At 45.3% G+C, this 11,854-nt stretch overlaps 1 protein-coding gene across 6 annotated transcripts in view; it reads left to right on the top strand.

Moving 5' to 3' along the window:
* The window catches only part of ADAMTSL3 (ADAMTS like 3), a 468,377-nt gene that overhangs the window by 397,804 nt on the left and 58,719 nt on the right, over positions 1-11,854 (top strand). For 5 of the 6 annotated variants that reach the window (XM_067030016.1, XM_067030022.1, XM_067030019.1 and 2 more), the window contains 2 exons: positions 485-667; positions 5,883-6,066. In XM_067030016.1, coding sequence (XP_066886117.1) covers positions 485-667; positions 5,883-6,066 — 367 coding nt within the window. Of the gene's footprint in view, positions 1-484; positions 668-5,882; positions 6,067-10,980; positions 11,441-11,854 lie in introns of those variants that run through there. The other variant, XM_067030018.1, reaches the window with a different exon arrangement.

Here is an 11,854-nt window from a genome sequence, read left to right on the forward strand (position 1 = left end):
AAGATTTTTTATTCCACCTGAAGGGAGGAACGTTCATTGCCTTTTGCACAGCATACTCGATACTTTTGTTTCCAAAAGGCTTCTTTGTGACAACCCACTGCTAGGAATTTCTCTCTGTGTCTCTGCCTCCACATTCATCCGGCTTAATCAGCTCCTCTTTTCCAACCACTCTCCTGTTACCCCCACTCAACTTCAAATTTCTCTCCCTTCCCAATACAGAGCAAGCCCACCCTCTTTGGCTCCTATTCCTTGACTTATATACATAAACCAACCCGGTGCTCAGTAGACCAAAGCCCTTTGCTTCAGCAGCATCCCCCACCTGCCATAGAGGAGCTATAGAAATAGAAAGGGCCGTTTTTCCTATTATATGTGATTAAACCCATTTCCTGACTTGTGGTCAAAATGCTAAATGGTATTTGCATATGGTCCTGTGGCCCTATTCTTAAAGGAATTTGCCTTTGTCATATTTGTTTTTCTTCCAAAGGTGTCCCTCAACCTCATGTAACTTGGTTGAAGAAAGGAGGATCTCTGAGTGACAATATTTCCTTGCTTTTCAATGGATCCCTGTTGCTGCAGAATGTTTCCCTTGAAAGTGAAGGGACCTATGTCTGTACAGCCACCAATGCTGTTGGAAAGGCGATGGCAACATCCATCCTCCACTTGCTGGGTAAGCGTCAAATTCTTGTTGTCCTTCAAGTGCTATAACATGTACAAAGTAGGACCTGGTTTGGTTGATTCTGGGGTCGAGGAGTAAACAAGTGGACATTAAATGGTTTTAACTATTGCTGCCACTGCCCACTCACAAACGAGCACTAAATCTGTCTGTCTTACCAGTTCTTCTCTTAGAAGGTTGTGACTTTCTTGCTGCTCCTTCTCTGCCTAAGAACCTACAATGGGATATAAACTCTCTGCCCAGGATCAAGATCCTTCATATCCTGCCTTTACATCTGCTTAATTCTTTTCCCTGACCTCCACTGTAAGCTAGCACTAAACTCTGTTCTAGGCAACATGGTTTCCTGCCCTGTGTTCCAAACCCCCTCCACACACACACCCCATGCTGCTTCCCTGGAAGTGTGGCTTCCATTCATATTGCTCACCCAGAAAAAGTGCTCATTGCATGTATACTACTCACTGCCTTTATCATGTTGCCCCAATACCTCCCATCCTGTAGGGCCAACTGATTCCTGTTTTCTGTGTGAATCCGTCTCTGATTGTTTTGGACCTCCTTTCTGTGGTCTCACCCCTTGGTCCCCCTAAGTCCTAACACACATTGGTCTCCAATAGTTTCTTCTTTCATTTATGTCTCCTCAGCTAAATTGTGGGTCCCTTAATGGTACAGACCATGTCTAATGTTTCTTTTGCACTCCTAAGAATATAATAGAGTAGGAGGCACACAGTAGGTGCTCAACAAATACTAATCAATTGAGTCTTAAGACACCTTGTAGTGGGGTCAGTATTGTAATCTGGGGAAGGTCATTGCAGTGAGCCCCCGGCACAGGGTGAGAAGCTGACTTCTTCTGCTTTTGTCTGTCAGGGATACGATCTAGAGCTCACGGAAGTCTTGTCACCAGAATGAGCTTTAACTTGCAGGGGTTTGAGGACTCAATAAATACTCCTCCTCTTTCCCCCACAGAGTTTGGAGGTGATTGAGAGTTATCACAGAAGTCAGTTAGACTGACATTAGGGATCATTTATTATTGTCCTTTGTATCTCCAGCACCGAACACAGGTGTTAAGTATTAAATGTTTCATAAATGAATAAAACTGAGTCACTGGCAGAACTGGTATGAGATTACAGAATCCAATGCCAAACTAAGGATTATGGAAAGAGCTTTCTCCATGGCTTTTCTTGTTGGCAGTTAGAGGAACCCAGAGACATAAATAGATGGGGAGTTGGAATAGGTGTCATGCACAAAGCACTTTGATGTTCATGAACTCTTTAGATATTTACAATAGCACAGTGTTGGGGGCAGTAATCTTTTATCCCATTGTATAAATGAGGAAACGTGCTACTCATTGAAAGTTTGTACTAGAGGACTTCCCTGGTGGCGCAGTGGTTAAGAATCCACCTGCCAATGCAGGGGACATGGGTTCGATCTCTGGTCCGGGAAGATCCTGCATGCCACAGAGCAACTAAGCCCGTGAGCCGCAACTATTAAGCCCACATGCCACAACTACTGAAGCCCGCATGCCTAGAGCCCGTGCTTCGTAAAAAGAGAGGCCATCGCCATGAGAAGCGCGTGCACCACAATGAAGAGTAGGCCCCGCTCGCCACAACTAGAGAAAGCCCGCGCGCAGCAACGAAGACCCAACACAGCCAAAAATAAATGAATAAATAAATAAACTTCTTAAAAAAAAAAGAAAGCTTTACTAGAGCCCAAATATATAGTCATCTCTTTCAGTGTTCTCCATACTGCCCTCCCTGACTCTCAGTGATCAGAAAGGCACTGGTGTACCTCCATGTGGCCCTTCCCAAAGAGCCTCTGTGGTCCTCTAGGATCTTAATATGGAATATTGTCAACAAACGGGGTAGGCTTAACCTGTCTGATTCTCGAGTGCCTTCCCCAAGCTCCCTGAGAAGTCCCAGCCTTATTCCTTGCCTCTCCCCCTCTCCACTCATGAGTCTGTTGGGTGTCTCAGTTCTGCCCTGCACGCCTCTTCTCTCAGAAGTCTCTCCAGTCAGGCAGCTCGTGACTTTGGTCACATGACTGAGGAATCAAGAATGTCTTACATCACACAATACACAGCATTCCTCCACCATCCTTCTGCTCTTACACTCATGCACTCCTCACCATGTGAGGTCCTCTATGAGACATCACCCTTCTTCTGTTCCCAAAGCTGTCTGCAGGGGAAGAGCCCTCTAAGCCCCAGCTGCTTCCTCCAGTCCCTTTTGGAATTCTGGTGAATATATTTTTTCCTACCTTGTTAGTTAGGCTATAAACCCTGAAAACATGCAGAGATGCTACATGTTAGCATAGTTGATAACTCTAACTAAGCCCCCGTGGCACTCCTCACACCCAGCCCCACACATAGCTCCCAGATCTGTGGGAGCCTGAGTGTCCTGGGACAGAGCATTCTATTGCAAAGGAATTATTTCCCAGGAGTTGTCGTCTTTCAGAACACCCAAGCTGGAACAAGAATTAGATAACTTCTAATTGGTAAACAAGTGTTCCTTTTTTTTTTTTGTCTCAGTACAAAGACAGTCAGGCAGTAAACTTCTATTTCCCAAGGTCCATAAACAGCATATGCTCCAGGCATCCAACACTGGAACCAACAGTAATGGGCCAACAAGAGAACCCTTACCTTCAGGTCTCTGGGATTTGGGTTTTTTGGGGGGGATTTGCTGGTGGTCAGGCATGTGCTAAGAAAAGGACTTAGTTAAAAGACCCTCCATGTTTTACACTTTGCAATAAGTAAAATTATTCCTAGGCATCCAACTAGCTTTTCCCTTCCCCCTCAACCTTCGGGGATTCAACTTTTATCTTCGATGTTGAACATTTTAAAAAAAAATTCATTCCTGGGCTTCCCTGGTAGCGCAGTGGTTGAGAGTCCGCCTGCCGATGCAGGGGACATGGGTTCGTGCCCCGGTCCGGGAAGATCCCACATGCCGCGGAGCGGCTGGGCCCGTGAGCCATGGCCGCTGAGCCTGCGCATCCGGAGCCTGTGCTCCGCAACGGGAGAGGCCGCAACGGTGAGAGGCCTGCGTACCGCAAAAAAAAAAAAAAAAAAAAAATTCACTCCTGGGCTTCCCTGATGGTGCAGTGGTTGAGAGTCCGCCTGACGATGCAGGGGACACAGCTTCGTGCCCAAGTCTGGGAGGATCCCACATGCCACGGAGCGGCTGGGCCCGTGAGAGCCTGCGCATCCGGAGACTGTGCTCTGCAACAGGAGAGGCCACAACGGTGAGAGGCCTGCGTACCGAGGGGGAAAAAAAAAAAAAAAACAAAAAAAAAAACTTCACTCCTGAGGAAGCCCACAGACGTCATATCCCAAATCTGCATTATTATTGGTGGTAATGCAGACATTGGTTTTCTAGTTGCAAAACAATTGCTAACTTGGTAAATATTAATAGAGGGAAGATTTGCTAAGATCTATGCAATCAATTCTTTCATTTGTCTTCTTTCACAAATATTTTTTTCCACACATATCACTACTTGGTCACAAGAACCCGATCTAGGTATTTCAAGCTTGCAAAACTCTTTAGGAGGCCAAGGGAGAGAGGCAGAGTTAAGAAAATCAGAAATGTTTATGAGAAAAAGGTGTAACTTTGTGGGTGTATTCATACAATGAAATATTATTCAGTAATAAAAATAAAAGAATGAATGACTGATATACAGGAAAATATGGGTATATCTAAAAAACATTATGTTAAGCAAAAAAAGCCAAACACAAGAGTACGTATCGTAGGAAGTCCAAGAACAGCTAGTACTGAGGTATATTAATAGAAATGAAGAAGTAGTTGCCTGGTGGGGGGGGAATTGATTAAAAAAGAGGCAGGAGTAAATTATAGGGGTGATGAAATGTTATATACCTTGCTTTGGATCACGGTTACATAAGTGCATACAATTGTGAAAACTCATAAAACCACATGCCTGATATCTGAGCATTTTACTGTATATGAATTATACCTCAATCAAAAAATACATATTTTTTTAAAGAAATGCACGTGTGTCCTGCCTTGAATCATTAAGGTGTCTTTGTGAAATGTGACAGACTAGAAAGAGATTTGGAGACAGACACACTGGGCTCCAATCCAGTTGAAGGACCTTGGGAAAGTCACTTAGTTTTTTTAAGTGTCCACCTCTGCAAGTAAAACTAATCTAATTCACAACATGGCCATAAGGATTAAATGGAAAATTGATGTTAAAGTGTTTAACTCAATACCTATCGCCTGGAAAATTCTCAATAAACTTAGCTATTTTAAAAATTTGTTCTAAATAAACTGTAATCCTTGGGGGGAGAGGCAACTAAAAATATATTCTCTTCTCCTTTGCAAATGATACCATATGCAACTTAGGACAAAAAATGCAAAATCAAAAGGAAAACTGGGAAAACAAGTTAAAGAAATCAGTCCCTCTGTGAGGAAGCCTCTGGACACAGCTGGTAGCTATCAATTATTTGATTATTACAAAAAAACTGGCATTTTCTGTGATCATACACAAATGTGTCATCATCGTGTCCTTCCTCATCTTTTTCCCATGTGTCAAAAGGGAAGGGAAAGGCTGCTTGGAATGGGGATTAAAGAAAAAACCGCTATAATTATTGGAGGGGGTCAGCTTCAACGTTTCTAAAGGAAACTCCCATTTTCATCTTTCTCGATGTCTCCAGGACAAATTATGTATGCAGTTTCAGGACTTATCTGAAGTTTAGATTCAGAATTAATGGAAAAGTAAGAATGGAACTGAAATGCAACTTTAACATTTCTGCTTAATCCCTGCTCCCTGCTAAACATCTTTCATTTCTCGGCCTGATCCACTTTGGAGAAACAGAACCCATTAGGGCATCCCCTGAGAGACCCTCCACTCTTGTCCTGTTGGCTCTGCTTGGAGAGTCCTGAGGAGCCAGCGCACTGCACAGGATACCTCCAGCTTCTCTCTGAGATTTTTCTGGCAGATCCAGCTGGTCTGCAGTAGCCCCTTTCCCAGGCTGTGGTCCAAGGGCCCCGTTCTGGCTGCCATTCCCACCAGTTATTACAATAAGCTAGTTGAGGGAAAAGGAGATTTAAAGGACTCTCTTGCACTGTATGATGGCTTATTCTCAGTGTGCTACTCAGAGCACCAGACAGGCAGCGAACCAGAAAACAGCTGGCGGTGGTCTTTGGCAGGGTTGTCTCCAGCCCCTCATCATTTCTCATCTGTCATGACATTCATTTTCTTTCCACAGAGACCTTCTGGGAGCTTGATAGCTGGACACATTGTTCTGCCACTTGCGGCCACTTGGGAGCCCGAGTTCAGAGACCCCAGTGCGTAATGGCCAACGGGCAGGAAGTGAGTGAGGCCTTCTGTGAGCACCTCCAGAAGCCGATGGCTGGGTTCCAGCCCTGTAACATCTGGGACTGCCCCTCGAGGTATGTGTAGTCATCTCATCAGTACCAGGTTTTGGCTTGTTTTAAAATGCCCAGTCATTTGGATTTAATAACTCGACCACTATGATTTGCTTAGCATGTACCATACAAGGCACTCTGCTAAGTGCTTTATGTGGATCACTTCACAGTCACTTATGAGGTCGATGTCGTTCATTTTCTATTTTACAGTTGGAACAACTCCCCTAGGCCTCACAGTTACAAGGGCCAGAATTCAAATTGAGATAGTCTGATTTCATAGCTTGTGCTCTTAACTGCTACCCATATCTGTTTCTTGTACTCACAGTGTATCTTAAGAGCACAGGGAAGCTGATTTCATGGGTTTACCCTGCAGATAAGGCAGTGGGCCAGATCATGAGAGACACTAGCTAAAAGCACAGTTCCTTAGACGGGGTAAATCCATTACTAACCTTTCTGTGTCACAGACAACACAAAGCAATGGTTTTAAAAATGTCCAAAGTCAAACCCATGATCTCCACCACATCCGATCCGTCGCCAGTGTTCCAGATCACATTGACAGCATCCTAAAGTCCCCCCTTCCTCTCACTTCCATCCGTTCTTGTCAATTTCCCACTGTTACCAATGGAGTCCAAGCCATCATCATTCCTCACTAGGACCACTCCAGGAGCCTCCTGAGTTTTGTCTCCTCTCTAGAGTGCCTTGTCCACTCTATAAGCAGAACCACCTTTGAAAACACAAACTCATGGGACTACCCTGGCAGTCCACTGGTTAAGACTTTGCCTTCCAATGTAGGGGGTGTTGGTTTGATCCCTGGTTGGGGAGCTAAGGTCCTACAAGCCTCGCGGCCAAAAAACCAACACATAAAACAGAAGCAATATTGTAACAAATTCAATAAAGACTTTAAAAATGGTTCACATCAAAAAAAAAAAAGTAAAAACAAAACCCTAGGGCTTCCCTGGTGGCGCAGTTGTTGAGAGTCTGCCTGCTGATGCAGGGAATATGGGTTTGTGCCCCGGTCCGGGAAGATCCCATGTGCCGCGGAGCGACTGGGCCCGTGAGCCATGGCCTCTGAGCCTGCACGTCCGGAGCCTGTGCTCCGCAACGGGAGAGGCCACAACAGTGAGAGGCCCGCATACAGCAAAAACAAAAACAAAAACAAAAACCCTAAATACAAACTCATCATGATGCTCCTCAGTTGAAAAGGGAACTCTCTTGCACTGTTGGTGAGAATGTAAATTGATACAGCCACTATGGAGAACAGTATGGAGGTTCTTTAAAAAACTAACAGTACAACTACCATACGACCCAGCAATCCCACTACAGGGCATATACCCTGAGAAAACCATAGTTCAAAAAGAGTCCTGCACCACAATGTTCATTGCAGCTCTGTTTACCATAGCCAGGACATGGAAGCAACTTAAGTGTCCATCGACAGATGAATGTATAAAGAAGATGTGGTACCTCTATACAATGGAATATTACTCAGCCATAAAAAGAAACGAAATTGAGTTATTTGTAGTGAAGCGGAGATGAATGTATAAAGAAGATGTGGTACCTCTATACAATGGAATATTACTCAGCCATAAAAAGAAACGAAATTGAGTTATTTGTAGTGAAGCGGATGGACCTAGAGCCTGTCATACAGAGTGAAGTAAGTCAGAAAGTGAAAAACAAATACCGTATGCTAACACATATATATGGAATCTAAACAAAAAACCAAAAAAATGGATCTGAAGAAAATATGGGCAGGACAGAAATAAAGACGCAGACTTAGAGAATGGACTTGAGGACACGGGGAGGGGGAAGGGTAACCTGGGATGAAGTGAGAGAGTGGCATGGACATATATACACTACCAAATGTAAAACAGATATCTAGTGGGAAGCAGCCGCATAGAACAGGGAGATCAGCTCGCTGCTTTGTGACCACCTAGAGGGATGGGATAGGGAGGGTGGGAGGGAAACGCAAGAGGGAGGAGATAACGGGGATATATGTATACGTATAGCTGATTCACTTTGTTATAAAGCAGGAACTAACACAGTATTGTAAAGCAGTTAAACTCCAATAAAGATGTTTTTTAAAAAAAACCAAAACCTTCCGTGCCTTCCCCCATTGTACTTAGGACAAAGGTCAAATTTCCTAGCATAGGGACTGTGTCTATCTTGTTCACTTTGTCCCCCCCAATGTCTAAAATAATGCCTTGCACATGGTAACTAAGTGCCCAGTACCTATTTGCTGCCTGACCGGAATACATGAGTGAAAGAATAAAAGTCCCTCCGTGCTTGGGTCTCAGGCCGCCTTTCTGCCTCATTGCTGTGTCTCCCAGCCTGGTTATTGGATCTCCATCCACAATAGTCTTTTTGGTTCCTTTGATATACCGTTCTGTCTCCTGACTCATGGCCTTTGCACATACTGCTTCCTCTCTTTTCAGTTAGTTATTCCTATTCATCTAGTTTCAGGGAAACCACCTAGGCCCCAAACTAAACCAGACCCCTGTGCTATATGTCTTTCTATTTCCGTGTCACTCTTCTGCACAGCTCTTGCCACAATCAGCCTGTCTTGCCCACGTACTGGACCATCAGTTCCAGGAGAGCAAATCCACCGCTGGTGTGCTTAACAAGTTATCCCCAGCACTCAGCACACCGACTGCCCCATTGCACACTCTAAAAATATTTGTTGAATGAATGAATGAATGATTGAATAGCATAGTCCCTAGAAGATAACTGACCACTGATGCCGTCGACTGAAAATAATGAACAACCTAAAAGTGGAGAGGTATGTTTTATTCGACAGACATTCTGAGGACTTCAAACTTGGGACACAGCATCCCAGATAATGCTGAGAAACTGTCCTGAAGTGGCAAGGAGCGGATTGGGGAGCCACGATATACAGGAGTTTCTGCAACAAAAGACCAGGTAGTTGGAACATGAAAAGATTACTGTTAATTAAAGAAAACCAGCTATCTCAAGTTAAGGAATTTAGCGCCTTTGTCTGTATGGGAAGATGCAAGAGTCTGGGCTCACTGAAATCATTCCTTGGATGTGCACCTCCACGGTCTGGGGCGAGTGCCCTGTGCTTTCTCATCCTGAGTCTCCTCGGGGTGGTGCACCGTCAGGGCAGCCATGTGATGGCTTGATGGCTGCAGCATCCTTTGTTTACTGATATGGCAGGCAATATTGTAGCTCCCAGTGCCAAAATTCACAGTAAAAACAAAGAAAAAAAAAACAAAACAAAACAACAAACAAACCAAGACAAAAAACCAAACACTAGCAGCACTTACCGAGCACAAACCTGTGAGGCAGACACTATTATCAACCTCATTTTACTGAGGAGGAATCGGAGGTGTACATAATGTTGTACAGCTGACTGCTCTGTGCAAATGCCCACCCCGGATCCATGATCTGTGCCTTGGAGGAGAAGCGGGAGGCATGGTCACACCGTGAAACAAAGGAGATGCCTCGGAACACGTCCTTAGAAGAGCCGTGGGTACCGCGGGCCCCTTGACCTCTCTTCCAGTGCCGCAGGCACCTTGACTCTGGCATGAGCTCTTCCTATCCTTCAAAGGAAGAGCTTGTGCAAGAGCCATCTGTCCCTCAGGAAGCAGCAACCCCATGCTAGAATAACCGGGAGGGATTTGATCCAAGAAAACTGGTTTACGTCAATTCTTGATTCTCACAAAGTGAGAATTCACACTGGGAAATTTATCCTTATTTACTGAGTACTCTCAAGCCTTTAGCTGCTCCTAGAAAAAGCAGAGTCATACACCTTCAGACCGAGGAGACACAGTAGAGATCATCTAACCCTAGATCCCTCTACATCAGGGGTCCTGCCCATTTCAGTGCCACGGAGCCCTCCGTAGTCTAGAGAAGCCTATGGCTCCCTTCTCAAACAAGGGTTTTAAATCTATAAAATAAAATACACTCGATTACAAAGGAAGCCAACTAATTATACTGAAATACAGTTACTGCAGGAGTTTTAAATGTGATGTAGTAGTAAAGCTGCTTCTCTATTAACACACTAAAGAACAGGATCTACTAGTACCACTGATTTTGAAACGGTGATGAATGTAATTGCTGTTTTGGATGCCTGCCACAATTTTCATGTCATGTGAAAAGAGCTATGATTTCTGTTGGTAACAGAATCACAGGTACTGCTGCTACTCCTACTCTACTACGTTGTGGCCTGCATTTTTACAACTGAAGGCAATACTCAATCGCCGTTAGAGCTTAGTGACAATGACGATGTCCTCCTTTTCCCATCCAAGTCCATGGTTCCCTTGGAGAACCACGGGGCTCAGGTTAGGAACCCCTACTCTGCAGCCTCCTGGTGGCAGCTCAGGCATCTTGACTGACAGAGCACTCAATATCTCCAAGGTGTCCAGTTCCTAGTTCAGTCTCCTTCAGTCATTATGAACTTTAGGGTGAGAGATAAAACTAGAAGCAGTCCCAGCTTTGCTGGCATGTTAGTCATGTGACCATAGCTATTTAGCCCTGTGGACATGGGGCCTTCACTGCAAGAATGGGAACAAGATGACAATTACATTAGAAAACATGCAAATGTCTCAGAGCACATAGGTGATTTAGCACTATTTTCTTCCCTTTGGTTTCAGTGAGTTGAAACCCACCTTTTTGAAGTTTCCACCTAATTTTGCCCTAGCTCTACTCTATGAAGCCGCACAAGTCATGGCTCCTTACGTACTTGAAGACGGCTCTATCCCGCCCCTCTACTGGCTGTCTCCACGTGGTGATTCTGTGGCTTCTCTGAGTAAAAGAAAAGCTGAGCGTATGGCTGGGAGTTATCTGTGCCGCTGCCCATTCCCAGAGAGACGTGTGAGGGCCCTGCGACAAGTCATCACGTTAGGATCGATTTTTCCTTTGGAAGGCACTTCCTGTACGATCTGTCCTACCTGCCCTTACTAAGCTGCTGTACTCTTTGTTTAGGTGGTTCACGGGCACGTGGTCAGAGTGCTCTGTGTCTTGCGGTGAAGGATTCCGCAGTCGGCAAGTGACCTGTAAGCGCACGAGAGCCAACGGGACTGTGCAGGTGATGCCTCCGAGAGCATGTGCCCCCAGAGAGAGGCCTCTGGGAAGAAGACCCTGCTCCAGTCACCCCTGTGTTCAAGGGCTTCTTGAACCAGGGAACCAGGGAACGCTGACAAATCTAGTGGTTTGAAAGTATGCTCATCTAGTATAATCTTCCAGTCCCCGTGGTCAAACCCCTGTATCAAAACAAGGAAATTTAAAAAGAGACTTCCCTGGCAGGCCAGTGCCTTCCAAGGGCAGGGGGTGCGGGTTGGACCCCTTCTCGGGGACCAAGATCCCACATGCCTCGCGGCCAAAGAAACCAAAGCATAAAACAGAAGGAGTGTTGTAACAAATTCAATAAAGACTTTGAAAATGGTGCACATCCAAAAAATAAAATACACCCATGCATCAGGGGCCCCTCCGCACGGGGGAAGAGGAGAGCCCAACTGCCGCGTTGACAGTCATGAAACTCAGCTGCACAGGGACCTTACCACACCGCGCACAGGCTGGTTCACGGGACCTCCTTATCCTCTCAGGGGCCTCTCTGTTGTCATGAACACAGGCTGCAGGGACCAAACGTTCCCCTCGGCCCTTCTGAAAATGTTCGGTAACGTTAGCGCAGGAAGGTATTTCACACTTTCTGCATTTCTGCCCTGCGGTGCAGCAGTTGTTGCTGTTGGGAGTCACTGTGCTAATTCTCTTGGGTCATCTTGCCCTTTAGTTGTTCTGATTAACTCCAAGCACTACATGGTTACACACTTGTCTACCTGGAAAATGCACAGCCCCAATT

This window comes from Kogia breviceps, chromosome 3, assembly GCF_026419965.1.
Source record: "Kogia breviceps isolate mKogBre1 chromosome 3, mKogBre1 haplotype 1, whole genome shotgun sequence".
NCBI classification, from domain to species: Eukaryota; Metazoa; Chordata; class Mammalia; order Artiodactyla; family Physeteridae; genus Kogia; species Kogia breviceps.